This window comes from Stegostoma tigrinum, chromosome 14, assembly GCF_030684315.1.
Source record: "Stegostoma tigrinum isolate sSteTig4 chromosome 14, sSteTig4.hap1, whole genome shotgun sequence".
In the NCBI taxonomy this organism is placed as follows: domain Eukaryota; kingdom Metazoa; phylum Chordata; class Chondrichthyes; order Orectolobiformes; family Stegostomatidae; genus Stegostoma; species Stegostoma tigrinum.
Window position 1 is genome coordinate 73540307 of NC_081367.1, and position 23150 is coordinate 73563456.

A 23150-nucleotide genomic window follows, 5' to 3' on the forward strand; every position below is an offset into this window, starting at 1 on the left:
AAGTAATGCATTTTGGAAGGTCGAACTTAAATGCTGAATATAGGATTAAAGGCAGGATTCTCGGCAGTGTGGAGGAACAGCGGGATCTTGGTGTTCAAGTGCATAGCTCCCTCAAAATTGCCACCCAGGTGGATAAGGTTGTTAAGAAAGCATATGGTGTTCTGGCTTTCATTAACAGGGGGATTGAGTTTAAGAGCCGCGAGGTTATGCTGCAGCTCTACAAAACCCTGGTGAGACCACACTTGGAATATTGTGTCCAGTTCTGGTCGCCCTATTAGAGGAAAGATGTGGAGGCTTTGGAGAGTGTGCAAAGGAGGTTTACCAGGATGCTGCCTAGATTGGAGGGCTTGTCTTAAGAGGAGAGGTTGACTGAGTGCGGACATTTTTCTCTGGAGAGAAGGAGGTAGAGAGGTGACCTGATCGAGGTGTACACGGTAATGAGAGGCATGGATAGAGTTGATAGCCAGAGACTTTTCCCCAGGGCAGGATTGACTGTCACGAGGGGTCATAGTTTTAAGGTGTTAGGAGGAAGGTATAGAGGAGACATCAGAGGGAGTTTCTTCACCCAGAGAGTTGTGTGCGCATGGAATAGTTTACCAGTGGTAGTCGTGGAAGCGGTGTCATTAGTGACATTTAAGCGACTGCTGGACATGCACATGGACAGCAGTGAATTGAGGGGAATGTAGGTTCGGTTATTTTATTTTTGGATTAGGATTATTCCACGGCACAACATCGTGGGCCAAAGGGCCTGTACTGTGCTGTACTTTTCTATGTACTACCTTAAAGCTGAAATACTTAATGCCACAAAATACAGGTATCTTGCACCTTGTAAAGCTAAATCCAGCACATTTATTAAAATAAAACAAAGAAAACCTGAAGCAAAAACGATGACTGGAGAAACTCAACTGGTCTGGCAGCATCTGTGGGAAGAAAGCAGAGTTAACATTTCGAGTCTGGTAATTCTTCATCAAAACTGATAGCCACCAGGAAAACTAGTACTTATGCTGAAAGGTCAAATAGGAGAGGTGAATGAATAGGTGGAGATGGAACTGAGAGAGAGAGAGAGAAATGAAAGTTTAAGCAAGACAAGGGGATTATGGATGGCTAGCCAGGATAAACAAGAAGCTGAATAAGTAATAATGTGAGCTGAGAATGGGTAGTCTGCTGAAAGCAAACTATGTAATGTCAAAATAGGCCTGAGAGTAGGTGAAAATGGGCTTGCTTTTCTAAAAGCAACCCATGTCACAACAGGACTGAGTGTGTGGATGTGTAAAAATAATGGAAAGAGAGAATTAGGCTTTAAAATCATTGAATTCAATGTCGAGTCCCAGAGGCTTCAGGGTCCCTAAGGTCCCTTGCTCTTAGGCTTGCTGGAACACTGCAGCAGACCTACAACAGAAGTATTGGCCAGAGAACATGGTGGTCTGTTGAAGTGGCAGGCAGCTAGAAGCTCGAGTCATTTTCACACATGCAATATAGGTGTTGTGCAAAGTGGACCCCAGTCTGTGTTATACCTCCACAATGTAAGACAGACCAATCTGTGACCAGTGAATATAATAAACAAGATTGAATAAAAGTACAGGTATCTTGCTGCTTCACCTGGAAGGTATGTTTCGGGCCTTGGATGATGAGGAGGGAGAAAGTAAACAGACAGGTGTTATACTTCTTATGATTTCACAGGAAGGTGCTGTGGCAGTGTCGGGATGTTCTGGGAATGAAGTAGGAGTGGACCAGCATGTTCCAGAGGGAATAGTCCCTGTGGAATGCTGACAAAGGAGTGGAGGGTGCATCTAGCTGGTGGCATCCCCAGCTCTGGGTTCCTGCACTGTCTCCAGTTAAGCCTTTCTCTTTGTGGGATACGTGGAACATCCCTTGTTCCAATCCTATTTGATAACATCATCTGTGCTGCTTTCCTTTGTCATTCCAAACTGGAAAGATTTATTAATTTCACTTCCAATTTCCCAGTCAAGAGTGCAGCTCTTCTGAAAGAAGATCTCTGGTCACCCGGAGTTTGATTACCCAACCCTAATTTCCCATTCTGCTGGTTTAATATGGATTACAGAAGGTGTCAAAAAGACTGCAGTTACCTGACTAGAAGAAGCTGTATAGCATCAAATACTACCGACACAAGGAAAATGGGCAATGAGTAGGCAGGTGGGACTAGTTTAATTGGGAACATGGTCAGCATGAACTGGTTGGACAGAAGGGTCTATTTCCATGCTGTCTGACTGTTTGTCTTTATAACTGAGCTTTTCTTTTTGCACCTTGTATTTATTTTTGAACTAGTCTGTAAGAAGGAAAATGAATCTTTGTTATCTTTGCAGTTCTACTTCGCGAAGAGTGGAGTTCAAGTGTTTCAACAACCAAGCCGTGGAGAAAATATGCTTTTGGAGTTATTGCCTAAGGAAGAGGAAGTACGTACTAGATCATGGAGAGTTCAACAAGAATGGAATATAACTAGATTTATAACTAACACTGAAAACAACATTTCATTTGACTTGCAAACTTCTTGAGCTTTTCAGAACAATTTGCTGCTACTTAAATAATGTTGTTCCTTATTTAATTTTACATGCAAATTAATTAACTTCTACTTTCCCTAATGTCGACCTTTGCAAGATTGGACATATGAATTCTAAAGCATGTCTGTTATTCGTGTCAGATTTCAGGAATTTCTTTTGGATTTCTGCAGCATGCTAGAAATAAGATTTGTTATTCCTTTCAGTGGTGAATTATATGAGATTATTGAAGGGGGGTAAAATAGCTTTCAAAACAATTATATTTAAGGCTAATTTATAAATTACCCCTTCACTTTCAGAATGTGGATGATGTTGCTAATCAGGAGCTTGGAAGGTCTGTTTATTTGAATTGGCCTTATCTTGAGGAAGCTCGAGTTGTTGCTGTGTCAGATCAAGAAATGAAGTAAGTATTCCTCACAAGATTTGGTTTGATTTGATTTGATTTATTATGGTCACATATACTGAGACACAGTGAAAAGTAATGTATTGCGTGCTAACCAGACAAATCATACCTTAGATTGGTACATAAGGGTAATAGAACAGAATGCAGAATTTGAGCGGCAGTTACACAATAGCACAAGATACTGCATTTAATATTTTAGGCTTCTTTTGCAGTTTTGAATTTTGCACCATCTAAAAATGTGTATTGGTTGCTGAGTGACAAATTGCTGAAGAAACTAAGAATATCTGGCAGCATCAGTGGAGAAAAAAACAATGTTAATGTGTTGAATGCAGTGACTCTTTGTCAAAACTGATAGTAGCTAGGAGAAGGTAGCATTTATGCTGTGTGGAGGGAAGTGAAAATGAGTGGATAGTTGGAGACCAAACCCAGGGAGCAAGAGAGAGAGAGAGAGGGAGGGAGAAATATGAAAGGGATTGGCAGACAAGCAGACCATTGATAATAAACCAGGACGGACAAGAGGCTGAATAAGTCATAATCCGAGCTAAGAGTAGGAGAGAATGGGTAGGCTATGATATTCACTGTTCCTTAGAACAGAACATTTGACCATCCTGGAGTTAATGTGAGCTGTTTGCCATTTGTCAGTTTCAGTTCCTTACTCAACTTTATGACTCAAAAGTGTCGTGAAAGCAGAACAAAGCTAATCTTAATCTGTTAGTTTACCCCAATTTTGTTAAAACCATTTCCTTTATTCTGACCAGAAAGCAAAATGTGCAGCTGCTAGAAATCTGGAATTTAAAATTGGAAGTATTCCCCAGATTATATACCATTTGTGGAGGGAGAAATAGTTAACATTTCGGGTTGTTCCTTTAAAAGGTCATAATCTGAAACGTTATTTGTGTTTTGCCATGAAAATCAAAGTTGCTAGTGACGTTTGTCCCTGGCAAACCCTAACAAATAGATTAAACAAACTCAAATAAAAGCCAAAAGTTGTAAACAAACTCAAATCCTGTTTTAAAGCTTTGCTGATCACAGTATCAACTGGATTTGTGCTGGTCGACTTGTCAGTCAGGACTGAGTCCGTTGTGAGGTGGAATTTGGCTCAGTTGATTACAGACGTCAGCTCTGAGCACGGGAGTCAACATGAAGGAAGCTGAAAAATTGTTAAAAGCAACAGTCTTGTATTGTGTGGAGCTGGATGAACACAGCAGGCTAAGCAGCATCTTAGGAGCAGGAAAGCTGACATTTTGGGCCTAGACCCTTCATTTCTGATGACCCTGATGAAGGGTCTAGGCCCAAAACGTCAGCTTTGCTGCTTGCCCTGCTGTGTTCATCCAGCTCCACACCTTGTTATCTTGGATTCTCTAGCATCTGCAGTTCCTATTAGCTCTGTATTGTAATCAGAACAAAAAGAGCTGAAGGAAACCATCAGGTGATCTGTGGAAAGGAACCAAGTTAACATGTCAGGTAAATGATCTTTCATCATGCCAGTTTTCTCAGACTTTGTGCAGTGGAGACTACATGCCAGTTTTGCACATTTGCACATTTTGCAACAAGGCCATTAGTGAATCAGGTTCTCAGTCGAATTTCTGGATCCTTGGTAATGTGAAAAACCAAACCAAAGCCAGTGTGTGTGTGTGCGCATTGAAAATTCACTTTTAAATGCTGGAAGTTTGAAAGCCTACCATTGGATGCAGTGAAGACTGGCTGGGAAGACTCACAGATAGACTTGTGGCAGGAGACCGTGTGGCAGCTGAAGACTTAGAAGATTTGCCCTGACCTGAGAAAAGCACCTTGTGAATGGAAGCCAACCCCACATTGGAGAGGCAGGAGATTGCAACAGCCCAAAGGTGCAGTAAGCTCTACACAGTCAGAAAGAAGAGATCGTATCCCAAGCGAGAGACAGTCTGACTGAGTGTAGTTCGGGGAATTTGAAGGCAACATGGGAATTTGCTACAGAGAGGAAGAGGTTTTTTTTTGGCTGGTAGTTTTTTTTTGAACAGGATAAACTGAAGTCCAGGATCGGGGCCCAGCACAACAAAGTAACATCACTGTTAAACTGTAAGTTCATTGGTTGGCGATAGCACTAATTTGACTATGTATGAGCAGTTACTTCCAGATTGGAGATAAGTTGGGTTCAGCTTTACAGGCTATAAACTAAAAGACTAGTACAAAATATTTAAAATTCAAATTAAGAACTAAGTCAAGGTGCCGGGCCAGGTGATGTGTTGTAACTGTAAGATGTTGATGCTGGGGCTTGGACCCCTTTGTGGTTCGTAATGACCACATCTGTAGCAAGTGTTGGTTGCTTGAGGAACTCTGACTCAATGTTAATGAGCTGGAGTCTAAGCTTCGAACACTGACACATCACACAGGCAGAGATTTAGCTGGACGCTGTGTTTCAAGAGGTAGTCACACTCTTTAGATTAACTACCTCAAGTTCGGTCAGTTGCAGGGACAGAGGGGTGTGAGTACCAGCATAGAGCCTGGTAGAGGGATCGAGGAGGTAGTGCTGAAGGAGCCACAACCCTCGAGCTTATCTAACAGGTTTGAGATTCTTGCTCCCTGTGTGGATAAGAGTGGGGGCGTTAGGGAGGATGAACAAACTAACCATAACCCTTTGGTAAAGAGTCATTCAAGAGGGGAGAGAAAAGAGAAGTGTTGTTGTAATTGAGGATAGTATAGTAGGGGGAATGGATGCATTCGCTGTGACTAGGACCAAGAGTCCTGAAGACTGTGTTGCCTGCCTGATGTCTGGGTTCAGGATATCTCAACTGGGCTACAGAGGAATGTGGAGTGGGAGGGGAAAGATCCGCTTGCCATGGTCCATATAGGTACCAATGATATGGGACAAAAAAGGATCTGCTGAGGGAATATGAACAGCTAGGGGCTAAATTGTAAAGCAGAACCAAAAAGATTTCACTGGATTACTTCCTGAGCCATGAGCAAATTAACACAGGGCCAACAAGATTAAAGAGCTAAATATCTGGCTGAAAGATTGGTGTGGGAGAAACTGGTTCAAATTCAGTACTGGGGAAGGAGAGAGCTGTTCCAATGGGACAGGTTCCACCAGAATCATTATGGGACCAGAGTATTGGTGAATCACATAACTAGCGCTGCAGATAGGGCTTTAAACTAAATAGTGAGGGGTATGGGTTCAGTTACATGGAAAATTATGGGAAATGTTAAGGAGGTGAGAGCTCAGCAGAGGCTGCTGAATTCTTCTGGAACAAGTAACTAAACAAAGATAATGGAAAGGGTCAGGATTATTACTTCCAGCACAACAGATGGGGACAACAATGAGAAGGGTGGGCAGTCAATGCCGGGCTGAGGGTGCTGTACATTACTGCATGAAGTTTACAAAAGAATCGAGTGAAAGTAACTGCAAAGAATATGAGGGAGTTGCTGGTCTGAGTTGATTGGAAGGGGAACCTAACAGGATAGACAGTGGAGCAGCAATGGCAGGAATTTCTGGAGTAATTTTGGGGGAACAGCAGAAATTCAACCCAAGGAAGAAGAAAAATGCTAAGAGGAGGATGAGGCAACCACGACTAACAAGGGAAGCCCAGGACAGCACAAAAGTAAAAGAAAAAACACACTGTGGTGAAGATTAGTGGGAAGCCAGAGGATTGGGAAGCTTTTAAAAACCAGCAGATAGTAACCAACAACATTCAGTAAGTGGGAGATGATGAAATATGAGGGTAAGCTAGCTAGTAATATAAAAGAAAATTTCAAGAGTATTTTTTAGATAGGTATGAGATTGGAGAGGTAGTAATGGGGAACAAAAAATTCGTGGAGGAACCAAATAGGGACTTTACATCGGTTTTCACAGTGGAAGACATCACCAGCAAACTAGAACTTCAAAGGAGTTGGGGAGCAGAAGTGAGTGTGGTGTCCATTGCCAAGGAGAAGCTGTTTGGGAAGTTACAAGGTTTAAAGGTGGTTGAATTATGCAGACCAGATGGACTACAACTCAATTCTAAAGGAGATAGCTGAGGAGATTGTAACGACATTGGTGGTGATCTTTCAGGAATCACTGGAGTAGGGAGGATCTCAGAGGATTAGAAAATGTCTAATTAGAATTAATTAATAATAAATAAAAAATGTCTAGTTAGAAAAATCTAATCTAATCACTGTTAAAGAAGCGAGGGAGTCAGAAAACAAGATATTATAGGCCAGTTAGCCTGCCCTCAGTCATTGATAAGATTTTAGAGTTCGTTGTTAAGGATGAGATTGTGGAGTGCTTGGAACTGCATACTAAAAAGGGACAGAATTGGCGTGGCTTCGTCAAGGAAAGGGTATGCTTGACAAATCAGTTGAAATTTTTTGAGGAGGTAACAAATAAGTTAGATAAAGGGGAGCCAGTGGACGTGATCTTTTTGGGTTTCCAGAAGGCCTTTGACAAGGTGCTGCACAGGAGGTTAGTGCTACATAGCAGGTTGCTAAGAAAAGAGAGAAAAATCAGAAATTGTTGAAAGTTCTCACAACATCTGTGGAGAAAAAGCAGAATTAGTGTAATGGGTCCAGTGACCCTTCTTCAGAACTGATTGCAGCTGGAAAAATGTTAGTTTATATGCCAGAGAAGGGAGGGTGGGGAGGAGGAAGGACTAAGCAATTGGTGGAGATGGAGCCCAGGGAGGGAGAGAGAGAGAACAGCTGTGAGACAGACAAAGGAATGGGTAATGGTCAACTTGAGAGATTGGAATACTGCTCATGGGGCCCATTAGTGGCTAACAATGGGTATTTGTGGTAACAGTGCATGTGATGACAAGGCCTGGTCTGTGAGGGTTGGGCAAGGAGATGGGAGAAGGTGCTTCGGCCCCAAAATAATTGAATTTGATTTTAAGTCCAGAAGTTTGCAGAGTTCCCAAGTGGAAAGTAAGGTTCTATTCTTGCAGCTTGTGCTGAATTTCTCCTGAGCACTGTAGCAAGCCAAAGAGAGAGATGTTGGCCAGGAACATGGTGGCGTGTTGAAATGGCAGGCAACTAAAGCTCAGGATAACAAAGTGTGTAGCTGGATCAACACAGCAGGCCAAGCAGCATCTTGGGACCACAAAAGCTGACGTTTCGGGCCTAGACCCTTCAGAGACGGGGATGGGGAGAGGGTTCTGAAATCCTCCCCGGACTGACCTATCCCCTCCCCACCTATACTCTCCTCTCCACCTATCTTCTCCTCTATCCATCTTTGGTCTGCCTCCCCCTCTCTCCCTATTTATTTCAGAACCCTCTCCCCATCCCCCTCTCTGATAAAGAGTCTAGGCCCAAAACATCAGCTTTTGTGCTCCTGAGATGCTGCTTGGCCTGCTGTGTTCATCCAGCTTCACACTTTGTTATCCTGGATTCTCCGCCATCTGCAGTTCCCATTATCTCTGATCACAACTAAAGCTCAGGGTCATTTTTACGGACAGAACATAGGTGTTCTGCAAAGCGGTTGTCCAGTCTGTGCTTCATCTCCCTAATGTAGAGGATACCCCGTTATGGCAGCGAATTTATTGACTAGATTGAGTGAGGTACAAGTAAAGCACGTCTTAACCTGGAAGGTGTGTCTGGGATCTTGAGTATTGAGGAGGGAGGAAGTAACAGACAGGTGTTACACATTCTGCTGTGACATGGGGAGTGTTGGAAGAGGAGGAGTGGACTATGATGTCCTAGAAGGAATGGGCCTTGCGGGAGGCTGACGAGGAAGTGAGGGGGACGTGTCTGCTTGTGACATCCAGCTGGAAGTGGCAGACATGGCACTTAATGATCCTTTGGATGTGGATGCTGTTGGGATGGTGGGTGAGGACAAAGTGGGAGCCTATCATTGTGGGAGGGGAAAGGCGGGTTAAAGGTTGAAGTGCGGGAGACTGTTCACACCCAGCTGAGGGCCTAGTCAATCACGGTGGTAAGGAATCCTCAGTGGAGGAAGAAGGTGGACATTTCGGAGGCCCCTCGTTGAAGTTGGCAACATTGGAACAGAGATATCAACGTAGCTACCATCAGTTCTGGAGAAGGGTCACTGGACTCAAAATAACCTTACATTGTCCCCACATGCTGCTACACCTGAGTTTTTCCAGCAGTTTCTGATTTCCAGCATCTGCAGTTCTTTTGTTTTTTTTTTGCTAAGCTAAGGGCCCATGGTGTTAGGGGCAAGGTACTGGCATGGAAAGAAGATTGGCTAAGTGGCAGAAGGCAGAGAATAGGCATAAAGGGCTCTTTTTCAGGCTGGCAGCCAATGACTAGTGAAATCCCACAGGGGTCAGTTTTGGAACCGCAACTGTACATGTATACATTAAAAGCCTGGACAAAGAAACTGAGGATGTTGTTGCTACATTTTCAAATGATACATAGATAGCTGAAGGGGCAGGTTGTGTTGAAGCAGGTAGGCTACAGAAGGACTTGGACAGGCAAGGACAGTGGAGAAAGATGTGTCAGATGAATACAGTGCGGGGAAAATGTGAACTTAGGCGCTTCAGTAGGAGTGAGGTAGGTGTGAGGGGATGAGTTATGTGTGTTTGTGTGAGAGAGGAGGCGAGGGAGAGTGTGTGCGCGTGTGTGCGCGCACCCGTGCGTGTGAGAGAGAGAGAGTGGGGCGTGTGTGTTTGGGGGTGAGGGGTGGTGTAGAGAGTGTGAGAGAGATGGGCTAGAGAGAGAGAGAGAGAGTGTGTGTGTCTGGTTGAAGTCGTCCTCATGGGGACCGAACTTGGCTACCAGCCTCTGCTCGGTGACTTCACGTTGTTGTGTATCCTGAAGTCCGCCTTGGAGGACATTTACCCAACAGATCTGAGACCAAATGCCCTTGATCGCTGAGGTGTTCTGATTTTATTTCTACCCCAGTCCAATGCTGGCAGCTCCACATAGAGGGCTGTATAAGGCGGTGATCAGACTGCACTTGGAATATTGTGAGTAGTTTTGGGCTCTGTAAGAAAAAATCCTAAGAAAGGATAGGTTGGCATTGGAGAACCCAGATGAGGTTTACGACAATGATCGCAAGGGATGAAGGGCTTGTCACATAAGGAGCAGTTGAGAACTTGGGTCTATATAATGGGGTTTAGAAAGATGAAGGGAGTATCTAATTGAAGCTTACAGAATACTGAGAGGTGTGGATAGAGTGGACATGGAGAAGATATTTCCACTAATAGGAGAGACTGGGACCCAAGCGAAGGGATGACCCTTTAGAACTGAAATAAGGAGGAATTTCATGTGCCCGAGGGTAGTGAATTTGGAGAGCTCTTTGCTGAAGACGGCTGTGGAGGCTGAGACATAGTGTGTGTTCAAGACAGAGATAGATAGGTTCTTAATTGGTAAGGGGATCAAGGCTTCCGGGGAGAAGACAGGTGAATTGGGCTGAGAGATAGCCATGACCATATCATGGATCAGACTTGATGGGCTGAGTCGTCTAATGCTGCTCCTATAGCTTATGATCTCCTAGGTTGTTTAAAACAATTTTTGTAGTTTGGTTTTAATTGTAATATTAAAATTCGAAAACTCCAAATAGTTCATGGCATCATGGTGAAATAACCAACCACTGGTTCCTAACTTCACAAAAGGTTGGAAGAGCATTTCAACAACAAAATGAACAAAGTCTCTCCTTTTAAAATTTATGTTCATCTGTGGTTCAGTGAGGTACTTTTTGGCTTTAAATATTGGCAAAATAAACATTGACCGGAAGATAGAGTCAGTTGGTGTGAGAATCCCTCCACTCCGAGCCTTACCTCATGCCCAGCTGTCCCCCCTCCACCTGACCTAATCTCTCCATCCTCTTGCTCATCTATCTGCTACACCCTTCCCACTGACCAATCACAATAACCCCCTATATGCATCTACCTATCGGCATGTCTCCTACCCTTTCCCCTGCCCCACCCTGTCCCTGTAATTATTTCTGGGTTCCCCTCCTCCTCCCAAGTCCTGACAAAGTGTTTCAGTCCGAATTATTTACTTTCCTGCTCCTCTGATGCTGTCTGACCTGCTGTGCTTTTCCAGTCTTATACCTATAGACTCTGACTTCCAGCATCTGCAGTCCTTATTGTCTCCATTGACCAGAAGAAACTGTTGTGTCTTTACAATTGGTCCACATCTACGTGACCGCAGCACAATCAGACTTTTTGGAATGTCAATATTATTGTTTTAGCACATGATAATGAGTTTCCCAGAAAATGTTTCTTTGGACGAACTCTCAAGAATTGGAGCTAAGAGTAAAGTTGCCATAGTCCGACTTGACCATGGAGAGTCCTTCATGGTAGCCTCAACTGGTGTGGGAATTGACTCCATGCTTTTTGCCATCACTTTGCATTGCAAGCCAGCTATCCAGCCACCTGTGCTAACCCTGTTTATCTGACTGATTTTATAGATATTATTTAGAAGAACCTGCAGGTGTTCAGAAGGTATACACTGGGAAAAATCCGCCACCGACTAAAGTAGTTTACCTCGGAGACACTGAACAAAACATGTGGCACAAAGAAGCACATAACATAACTGAGTTGTAAGTAAATATATGCACGTCAGATTATAATTCTTATTATTTAAAGACATGTATTATACCTGTAAAGTTTACAAAGAGAAGCAATGTAGCTCAGAAAAAGAAAAAGCTTACCAGTAAGACATGAATCAGGAGAATGTCCCCTTTTTCACATTACCCTTGCTTTTACTTTATTCTCTCCATATTCTTGGGGGATCACTGTTATCAGAAGCACTGCTAGTGCAATCGGGGAAATCACTGTCATTCAGTGCAGTGTTTGGTTGGGATGGCAGAATGCAGCATGGGCAGGAACATTGATAAATTGGACTCGGAAAGACTTCCTCAACTGAAAGTAAATAAAATGGTTAAGTATTGAAAGGTTGAAATGAGATAAAGTGGGAGGAAGCTGATGGCAGGAGCATAGACCTGTTGGGCTAAATGGCCTGTTTCTGCACTGTGAAATTTTGTGTAAATTCCATGTGTGGAGGATATGGAATTCTAGCCCTTTGTCTCCACCAGCAGGAGCTGAGCGACATTACAATTGTTTATAAAATGCACATTAACTTTGTTTATTGAAGACACAAAAACTGAAATCACTGCAAAAGCTCAGCAGGACTGGCAGGGTTAATCAGAGTTAATGTTTTGGGCCTAGTGACCCTTCCTCAGATCAAAATTTGAGTACTGGTGGCACTGCATATCTCTTTTAACATAGCTGTAGAAAACATTTTTTTGAGTAAAATGATGTGTGTAATGTGAAATAAAACAAGCTATTGAGAAGGCATGTAGAATACTTCCACTTTGATGCTTCCGATAAGGGGATAAATAGTAAAAGCGGACATGCAGATTATGTTTAAAACTTCGCTTGGAATGTGATCTCATTTAAAATGATTAAATCTATTATCTGTTGAATAGCCAAATAAACTAATACACTGATTATAAAACTTGCTGCGTAAATATGTGCCATGGTGATTTGTGTACCTTGTTTTAGTATCGCAGCAACACTGCTGTGTGGGAATGATTGATTAATTAAATTTCTATCTCTTAAGGCCTCTATCCAAACCAGCTAAATTTATTTACTATTTTTTTTGAAGATTTTTAAATCCATGTCTTTTCAAAACAAAACTTTTCAGTTACCATAAAAGGAAAGGAATCCTCATCAATGAAACGTCGGTGCTTGTGTATGCACAGCTTCTCACTGGGCGTCGATACGTCTTTGGCCATAATGGTGACGTTACCTTAGAGAAGGAATGGTCAAAGCAAGTACTACCATTTGCTCACCAGACCATTGTGAGGGTACGGATTCAAAAATAAAGAGCTCAGTGCTGCTAATCAAATAATATTTTGCTTTTTCAGTATGGTGTTTTAACGCCCTGCTGTGGTGTTATTAGTTCTTTAAGTATAATTTATCTTATTGTGTACAACACTGGCTTCCTGGACAAGTTAAAAATTGTGTTAGATTAGAAGAAGGGGCTTCCAAAGTTAGCAAACATGTTGTAAACTTGAAGTTAGGAGAGATTTTATTTAAATCAAAGTATAACTAAATTGACCAGGAAGGAGAAATTAGAAGTTGAATCTAAACTATTGAAAAATATTAAAGCAGATTTCAAGAATGTCTGCAAGTACGCAAGAAGAAAGGATAGCAAAAGGCAACTTGGCTGCCCTAGAGGCCGAGGTCGAGAAATTTTATTGGGGAATAAGAAAATTGCAGAATTTGTGGCCTAACACCCAGCAGATGCAGCATAACACGGTTAAGTGTGAATTGATAAGTTTCAATGTGAAAAACAGACATTTAAATGGTGACATCTTGGGAAATATGAATAGACAGATGGATCTGGGCTAACAGTTAGGGTGGCAAATGGTATGTTGGCCTTCCTTGTAAGAGGATGAGTGTTCGGAAGTAGGAATGTTCTGCTGTAGTTAAACAGAGCTTTAGTGAGATTGCACCTGGATTACTGTATGAAGTATTGATCTCCCTACTTAAGAATGAATGTACTAGCAACAGAGGGAATACATTGGAGGTTCACAAGGCTGATGCTGGTGTTGTAGAGTTGCCCTGTGAGGAAGGACTAGTTCAACTGGGACTGTATTCATTAGAAGGATGAGAGGATATCTGATTGAAGTATACAAATTCTCATAGGACTGGACATAGACTAGATGCATGGAGGGTCGAGAACCAGGGGTTATGGTTTTAGAATACAGAGGAGGCCATTTAGAACTGAGATGAGGAAAACATTTCTTCACTCAGGGAATGGTCAATCTGTGGAATTTACTATCACGACGAGCTGTGGAGGCTGGGTCATTAAGTTTATTCAAGAGATAGGTTTTAAATATTAAAGGTATTTAGCTTTGGAGAGACAGTGGGTATGTGGCATTGAGATAAAGACTCAACCATGATCAATTTGAATTTTGGAGTATGGCGAAAGGGCTGAATGGCCTGCTTCTTCTAGTTTCTAATTTCAATGTTCAACCGATACTTTGTTCTGTGTCACGGGAAAAGATGCACAAAAAGCAGAAATTGAGGACTCATAGATCTATTCAAAGAGAAACTTTACCGTAATTAATTTTAATGAAGTTTTTAGAACTAAAATCTGACACATTTCAGTTTCTGATGACCTACATCTGAGAGTTTTAGGAGATGGTCATATGATGGTAAATGCAGAGATTACAAAAAGCTGAATCAATAATTTGGAATTAGTTGTTGTAGATAAAATAAATAACATATAAATTACTTAAATGAAGGGAGATAGTGTAATATAGTCAAGACCCAAAGCTAGGCAGGAGCATAAGTTGTATGGAGCATATAAAGAAGCTAGAAGGAGAAAGAGATGATTCAAACGATTGGGAAAGAATGTGACAGTTGGGGTCTACAGAATGAAATTGGAAAAATGGAATATTTCTTAAAGAATGGAAAACTGGTGAGTGTTTGTATTCAAACTGATTTGGATGTGCTGTCTGGCACAGAAAGGCAAATGATATTTTTATTGCAAGGAATTTGGAGATTAAAAGTTAGAAAGGCTTACTGTAATTAAATGACGCTTTGGCAAGATTGCATGGAGTATTGTATATAGTTCTAGCCTCTTAACAATGGAATGTTCTTTTTGGGTTAGTGCAACAATGGTTCATTGGATTGTAAAGATTGGGCCAAAACTTAACATGTAGAATTATCAGAAGTGGTTCATTTCCAGAACCTGGAGTCAGAATCACAGGGTAGGAAAGTTGACCGTTTCAGACTGAGATGTGCATTCACCTCATTATTCAGAGGGTTGAATCTTTGGATTCTCTAGTGCAAAGATCTGTGAATGTTCAGTTGCTGAGCATTTTCAAGACAGACGTTGATACATCATTGAGCATTAATGGAATGAAGGGATATGGTGATAGAGTAGGAGGCCGTGATCATACTGAATAGTGGAGTAGGTTTGAGAGGTCATATGGCCTACTCCTTACGATTAATTGAAGGATTGTAATTCTGATTGTGAAAATAATGAATTGTTTAAAAGTGATTTAATAATCTCTAAATTAACATTTTTTTTTCAGAACCTTAAATCATTTGATTCCAGTTTCTCTCACTTCAGTTCATTGGATGAATTGTTTCCACCCAGAATTAAGGTCTTCATGATGGGAACACCCTACTATGGCTGCATGGGCGAGGTCAGTTCATTTTGAAACAGGAATTCTAAAATTCTGTGGAGTATTTGTATTTATAATGAAGGTGTACATACTTTGAGAAGTGTTTGGAGAGTTGATCATAAAGCCAGTAAATTTGTTTGCAGATGTTTTGTCACCAGACTAATTAATATCATCAGTATGCCTCTGGTGAACCATTGGTGTTCTGCTGCTTGCTGTTTATGTGTCTCTGTTTCTTGGGGTGGGTAACTCACTTCTGGATCTGCTGCTTAGTGGTTGATATATGGAGTTTGGCTCTGCATGTTTGGTAATTGAGTTCTGGTTTGGGTGCCAGGCCTCCAGGAATTCTCGTACATGTCCTTTGGTTGTCTTGCCCTAGGATGGCTACGTTGTCGCAGTCGAATTGGTGTCCCTCTTTGTCCATATGTATTGAAATGAGTGATAGTTGGTCACGTCTCTTGGTAGCTAGTTGGTGTTCGTGACTATGGATTACGCTTTTCAGGTAGCTGTTGTTTCTAAAGACACAGTGTAGGTGTTCTTCCTTGTGTTTACGCAGCTCCAAGGTGCTGCACTGTGTTGCAGTTTGCTTGAACAGAGCTTTGATGCAGCTCTGTTTATGGGTATTGGGATGATTCTATAGTAGTTGAGTACCTGATCTGTATGGGTGACCTTCCTGTGTGCGCTGGCCTGGATCTCACCATTGGCTTATCATTCAGGTCCAGGGAGGGAAGCCTGTTGTTACTATTCTCTTCCCTGGTGAATTTTATGCAGGTGACGATGTTGTTCATGAGTAGATGGGTTTCCTCCAGTTTAGAGTGTTTGGTAATGGCAAAGGTGTCATCCTCATAGGAGACCCATAGTTTTGGTTGGATTGGTGGGGGGAAGAGTGGGGAAGGGCTGCATTATGGCTTCTGCTATTAATCCTGATATCGATGATGCATGAATGTTCCGTTGATATGTCCGTATACCTTGGTGTTGAAGGTGAAGCCGGTTGTGAGGCACAGATTCAGTAGTTTGAAGGTGTTTTCACTGATAGTGTTAGTGTTGTCGGGTGTCTGTGTCCCCGGTCTGTCTAGTAGTCAGGGTAGTGTTTCCTTAGCTTGGGGGGATGTTTATGGAGGTAAATAGTGCAGTCACGTGTAAAGAGACCACGGTGTTGTCCTCATCTTACCCCAGCGTCCTTGATGATGTTGAGGAATTCTTGGGCAGAGTGGATTGAGTGGTTTGAGCCACCTACTAAGTGTTTCAGTCTCATTTGTAGTTCTTTCACTAACCTGTATGTTGGTGTAGCTGGAAGTGAGACTATGGGTCTGAGGACCATGAGCCATCCTAGGACAAACCAAGCAAAGACATGCACAAGAATTTTTGCAGGCCTGACACTCAAACCAGAACTCTAATAACAAATGCATAGAGCTGGACCCCATACACCAACCACCTAACAAGTAAATCCAGAAGTGATGCCACCCACCCTGGCAAACCGAGACATACAAATAGCAAACGGGACAGAGTACTGACATTTCACTAGAGGTGCTCGGATGATGTTACCTAGCATGGTGACAAAACATCTGCAAACAAACTTAGTGGCTCGGCGAGTAAGTCAACAACCCGAACTACAAATCTTCTCAAAAACCTTGAATATTTGAGCAGTTTACTAGTTATTTGAAAGTTCCATGATTAAACTTGCTAGTTTTTAACTTAAAAAAGTATTACTTTCTTCTTTCACTGCATCAGTGGGTATACAGGGTGAATAAAAGTCTCATTTGAGAGAGACAGTTGGTGGCAATTTAACCTGAGGGTCACCATATCTCGGGCAAAGGGACAGATTGAGAAGCAGACTCCTTCATAGAAACCTCAGTTTGTGAGCTGATGAAGGAAGTGAACTCATGCTGTTGGCATCACTTTGCACATCCATTTAGCCAACTGAGCTAATCAGACCCCCAGGTCTCAAAACCCTGAGAGGCCGTACTTTCAGTTGCCACCCTTTTGATCTTGATTGGAGCACTCGCATATGTGCAGCAGAAAGTAAATCCACTTTTGGAATCAAAATCAAAAATTTTTGGAAAGCTCCGCAAGTCTGGTAGCACTGGTGGAGAGAAATCAGTATTAATGTTCCGGGTTGAGTGATCCTTCCTCAGACGACCTCTGATTTCTCTCCATAGATGCTGCCAGATCTGGTGAGCTTTTGCAGCAATTTCTGTTTTTGTTTCTGATTTACACTTCTTTTGGTTTCCATTTTTGGAATATTCGAGTGGGGGCTGGGATGAAGGGGCATTTGTCTCTGGTTCCTGATAACTGTGTTGAAACTCTGTGGAATGATACTGGAGAAAAGGATATTGATCAGCTTGGTGCCTCCTTGTAAATAGAGCCTGGCAGTGTTCGTTGAAGAACTTCTGTGAATTGTTATTATGTCAGCAAGGTATTGATATAGAATCCTTACCAGTGAAACTATATTTCAGCAATGTTCGCCAATTGTAATATGCCAGTCTATTTAGTAACAGTTATGCATGAATAGTTTGTACTCTGTATTAGCTTTACATGGATTGACAAAATTGGGTTCGTACATGAACAAGCAGATAGGCACAACTTCTGAATGTTTGGGACATTATTGCATTAACATCTCACTTAGAATGAATTACTTTTGAAGTGTCATGACATTGACCTTGATAGGCTCATGTGACAGCAACACTGCACATAACAAAACCCAGTCCACTGAGTGTAGAGTGTGCTAAGTGGTCTTCATTCAGTTCGGCAGGAATTTGTAATTGAGTTTCATGCCTCAATAATAGGTTGGTGTCACTGACAGCGCAGTGTTTATTAAAATACATTGGTATGCTATGATGTGTTAGAAGTAGATTGTGATTCTTGCAGTGTTTTTACTCCAAAACAAAGATGCTTTCAACAAAGCCACCTGACATTCTGCTTTGAACATGAGTGAATTTACTTTCGGTTCTATGCTAGTTTTGCCAGGTACTAAGATTTTCGCCTGAGTGAAATGATTGAGGTATAACCTCCATTCCAAGATTTGAATACATAATCAAAGGTGAAACACTGCCACTCTATTATCGTAGAGTGATATCTTTCAAATCTTTTGCCTGAAGCTACCTGAACAGATTTTACTCATCATTTCTCATGGTGCTATTTGTAGGATCTTGCTGTGATTGAATTGACTTCTGTTTTGCTCTAGAGCAGTGATGGCATCTCAGGAAGTCATTAATTTGATGCACATTGTATTAGTTTTAAATGCAACCTTTTTCTCTTCCGTCTATGACAATTGCCAGTTATAGCCATTTTTTTACATGGATTGTAAGCCTATAAAATAAGACACATCACGGTAAGAACATGTTTGTGATACATTCTGAATCTAAAGTTGCACATGAAGATATAGCTTGAATATCTTGATAGGTTCAGGACTCCTCCGATGTTGTGAAAGATGGCCGAATCCGAGTGGTTTTCACTGTTCCTTTGGAGCCACAGCTAGATGGTATCATACAAAACCAGCACGTAAGTACAAGATGTTAATTTACAGACTGTCAGTATAGTCCACTATTAGCGAGTTTTGAGAAGATTTGTAGCTCAGGTTGAGGTTCTAGATGTGAGTTTGCTCGCTGAGCTGGAAGGTTCGTTTTCAGACGTTTCGTCACCATTCTAGGTAACATCATCGGTGAGCCTCCGACGAAGCTCACTAAGCGACGATAGTCCACCATCAATATAATAAGTCTTTTTGCAAAGTTGTTCGACTCAAAATTTCTGCTCAGCTATGGTAACCCTCATAGATGTGACAGTTAAAATGAGCAAAATTCTTGCCCATAGTTGGACTTAATGGCTTGTGGATTTCATTTGAGGTCTTGCTCGTTTATTTTGTTGTTTAAAAGTTGCACAGTTCCATTGTAAGCATATGTAAATTTCCACAAAAGTTTGCAAGAGACGATCGTGCTTCACCCAGACCAAAAGACAGCTATGAGAAAGAAGCATAGAAAATACAAATAGGAGTAGGCCATTTGGCCCTTCAAGCCTCCTCCACCATTCATTCTGACCATGGCTGATCGCCCAGTACAGTTCCCTGTTCCTCCTTTCTCCCCCAACCTTTTGACCACTTTAGCCCTAAGAAATGTATCTGTTTCCTTCTTAGAAACATTTAATTTTTTGGCCTTAGCCACTTCTGTAGTAGAGAATTCCAGAGCCTCACCACTCTCTGGGTGAAGAATTTTCTCCTCATCTCAGTCCTAAATCGACTACCCTTGCATTAGATTGTGAGCCCTGATTCTGGATTCCCTGCTCGTTGGGAACATTCTTCCTGCATTAGCCTGTTTAGTCCTTTTGTAAGTTTATTTATGGAGTCCCACTCCTTCTACTAAACTACATTGAAGATACTCCTAACTGATCCTGCCCCATTTCATGCATCAGCCTTGCCATCCCAAGAATCACTTTGGTAAACCTCTGTTGCATTCCCTCAAGAACCAGAACATCCTTCCTCAGAAAAGGAGACCAAAACTGTATATGATACTCCCAAGTGTGATCTCACCAAGATCCTGTACAATTGCAATAAGACATCCCTGCTCTGTACTCAAATCCTCTTCCTGTGAAACCAGCATACCATTCACCCTCTTGACTGCCTGATGTATCTTCCTATTTGTTCCCATTAACATGGAGACTGTACCACTCCGATTAAACATCTAAACACATTGTCCATGCATGAATTCTTCCATTGTTTCCTTGATTGTATTCTAATCATTCTTGCAACTTGAAGCATGACTCTTTATTTCAAGAATTTGCACAATGGAAAATAAAATTGATTAATTCCCTTTTGACCCAGCCATTTAATATCTAAGAATATTTTATTTTGCAATTGTTTCAGAAATTTTCCACAAAATATAACCCTGGTTATGTTGTGGCCAGTCGACTTGGAGTTACTGGGTATCTTGTGTCAAGGTTAACAGGAAGTTTGTTTATTGGGAGAGGATCAAAGCAAAAGTAAGTATGCCTTCTTTGATACTTCCTGTGTGCTTTCTGTTGTTTTTGTATTGCATATTGTATTCATAGAACCACCTCCTGATTTGTAATTCTCAATGCCATTTTGAACATTACTTCAATAATGCAGAGCCTTAATCTGATCAGTTGCTTTTGGGATCACTGCAGCCTTGTCTGTGGAATCATCTTTCGGCAGTTTTGGTATGCATTTGGTTCTGAGAAACTTCAGATGGTCACCTCATTGTTAGCAATGCTTGATGCTGGTCCTGGCATGTTCTTCCAACCTACACAAAGTTGGTTCCTGCATTGGTGGGAATAGTAGAGTGAGCGAAATTGCTTGACTGTGAGATTATGGGTTATGGTTGAATACAATTCTGCTGTTGACAATGGTCTGCAACACCCCTTCAGCTGCTGGCGATGGTCCGCAACACACCTTCAGCTGCTGGCGATGGTCCGCAACACCCCTTCAGCTGCTGGCGATGGTCCGCAACACCCCTTCAGCTGCTGGCGATAATCCGCAACATCTGTAAAAGATTCCTCGTTTTGGGCTGCTGAATTATCTTCCACTTAGTGTAGTAGTAGCAGCAGCACGCATCAAGGTGGAGAGCCTCTTCTGAAAGAACAATAGTCGCCATAGTCTTACCAGACCGTAGCACTGCTCTGTTATTGGAGAGAGGGGGGATCGGTGGTGACTTAACCTGAGGCGAGGGGAAAGATTGAGAAGGTGAATCCTTCACAGTACCATCAACCAATGCAGGAATTGAACCCATTCTGTTAGCATCATCCTACCAGCCATTCAGCCAGCTGAGCTAACTTCACTGCAGAGTCTTTGTGGAGATGGTCATTCTTGCCAATAATGTCGTGGACAGATAAATTGTGACAGGTAGATTGGTGAGGAAGATGCCCAAGAGGTTGGTTTTCTCATTACCTGCCGCAAGCCCACGGTGGCACGATGTACTTCACGGCATGGCTAATTTATTTCGGGCCAATCTTTATGGATGTTGAATCTCCGAGCCAGCGTACACTGTGTGCTGTTGTAGCGTCTTAAGAGCCATACAGCATGGAAACAGACCCTTCGGTCCACCCAGTCCGTGCCAAACTTAACCCCAAACTAAACTATGTCCCTCCAAACTTTTCCTATTCGCGTATCTATCCAGATGTCATTATAACTTGTAATTGTGCTTGCAACCACCACTTCACCAGGGAGTTCATTCCACACGCAAACCACCCTCTGTGTTAAACATTTGCTTCTCATGTCTTTTTTGAATCTCCCTCCACTCACTTTAAATATGCCTCCTAGTCTTGAAATCCCCCATTCTAGGGGAAAAAATAACTACCATTAACTTTATTTATACCGTTTCATTATTTTATAAATTTCTACCAGGTCACCTCTCAACCTTGTATGCTCCAGTGAAATAAGTCCCAGCCTACCCAGCCTTTCCATTCTCAAAACTTGCACACTTGGCAACATCCTGGTAAATCTCTTCTGAACCCCCTAAAATTTATTAATATCCTTCCTATAACTGGCGACCAGCACCAGCCACAGTATCCCAGAAGAGGCCTCGCCAATGTCCTGTACAACCTCAACATGACATCCCAACTCTGATGCTCAAATGACTGAGCAACGAAGGCAAGCGTGCCAAGCACCTTTTTAACCATCTTGTCGATATGTGATGCAAACTTCAAAGAATTATGTATCTGCACCCCTGGGTCTCTCTATTGTACACACGACGCAAAGTTCCTACCTTCTATTTTTTCTAAGGGGTGTTGTTCCATATGAAGGAGCTGAGTGGAGGTGGTAGGTGGTGACCAGCAGGAGGTTTTCATGTCCCTGTTTGACCCGATGCCAGGAGATGTTCTGGGATTTAGAGTTCATGTCAAGGACGCTCAGGGCCACTCCTTCCTGACTTTATCCTGCTGGTCACCACTTCTGATGAGCCTGTTCTGCTGAAGACACAGGTCATTGCCAAAGGTGGTAATAAATGAGCTTGGAAGGTTTACTGAAAGGTGTGTAATCGTCAATGTGTTCTGTTAAAGAAGTATTAGGAGACAGTTAAAACACAGGATTCTACTCACAAATGATTTTGAAGCAATTGCAATACTTGTTGGGACTCTCAGCTGCATTTATAAATATAGTTAATTGAGTTTTGGGTGTTGGTTAGCTCAAGTGACATCATAGCTAGCACACTGTTCAGAGTAATGTTAACAATGTAGATTCAACTGTTGTTCCAGCTGTGAGCAATTTTGGACCTGTCTCCTCACCCTGCCCCTGAGAATGTGAGGCAGTGGTCTCTGACAAGAACTGCCCATAAAGTGCCTGAGAAAGAAATGTCATCAATGTGCCAAGGACCTGTCTTCATCCAGAGACACATACCAATACCAATTAAATTTGAAGTGAATCCTTCGAATTCAATTGCAATGTATAAATGCTATTTGGTATAACCAATTTAATACCTTCATTTTACCAGTCCTCTTGGAGAACAGAAAATAAATGTGGGTCTGAATCTGAAGTTCAATAAGAAGAATGAAGAAGTACCTGGTTACACAAAGAAAGTTGGGAATGAATGGCTGTATTCTTCCGCAGTTGAAGAGATTCTGAATGAATATCTAGAAAGGTAAATTATTTGTAAGACTTGTTATTATTTTTAGTAATTGTAAGACTGCAAGACATAGGAGCAGAATTAGGTCATTCAGCCCATTTGAGTCTGTCTTGCCATTTGATCGTGGCTGATATGTTTCTCAACCTCATTCTCATATTTATCTCTGTCTTAAATACACCCAATGACTTGGCTCCACAGATTCACCACCTTCTGACCAAAAAAATTACTTATCATTTCAGTTCTGTAGGGTCATCCCTCTACACTGAGACTATGCTTTTGGGCACTAACCTTTCCTACAAAAGGAAATGCCTTCTCCACGTCCACTGTATCCAGCCTTCTCAGTATTGTGTAACTTTCAATAAATTCCCCCATCCTTCTAAACTCCATCACGTCCAGATCTAGAGTCCTCAACTGCTACTGATATGACAAGCCCTTCATCCTTGGATCATTCTTGTAAACCTCCTGTGGACCTCCTCCAAAGCCAGCACATCTTTCCTTAGAGACAGGGCCCAAAACTGTTCACAGTATTCCAAATATGGTCTGACCAGAACTTGATACAGCCTCAGCAATACATCTCTGCTCTTGTATTCTAGCCCTTATGAAAT

General features: G+C 42.0%; 1 protein-coding gene across 9 annotated transcripts in view; it reads left to right on the forward strand.

Annotated features, from left to right (window-relative positions):
• xrn1 (5'-3' exoribonuclease 1) overlaps positions 1 to 23150 on the forward strand; it is a 144368-nt gene that overhangs the window by 58466 nt on the left and 62752 nt on the right. For 8 of the 9 annotated variants that reach the window (XR_007248613.2, XR_007248612.2, XM_048541536.2 and 5 more), the window contains exons 19-26: positions 2325 to 2414; positions 2816 to 2919; positions 11246 to 11377; positions 12484 to 12646; positions 14888 to 15001; positions 18380 to 18478; positions 19833 to 19948; positions 22414 to 22560. Coding sequence is in view for 7 of the 9 variants with exons in the window: in XM_048541536.2 (XP_048397493.1) it covers positions 2325 to 2414; positions 2816 to 2919; positions 11246 to 11377; positions 12484 to 12646; positions 14888 to 15001; positions 18380 to 18478; positions 19833 to 19948; positions 22414 to 22560 (965 nt within the window). In the remaining 2 variants the exon portion in view is untranslated. Of the gene's footprint in view, positions 1 to 2324; positions 2415 to 2815; positions 2920 to 11245; positions 11378 to 12483; positions 12647 to 14887; positions 15002 to 18379; positions 18479 to 19832; positions 19949 to 22413; positions 22561 to 23150 lie in introns of those variants that run through there. The other variant, XM_048541542.2, reaches the window with a different exon arrangement.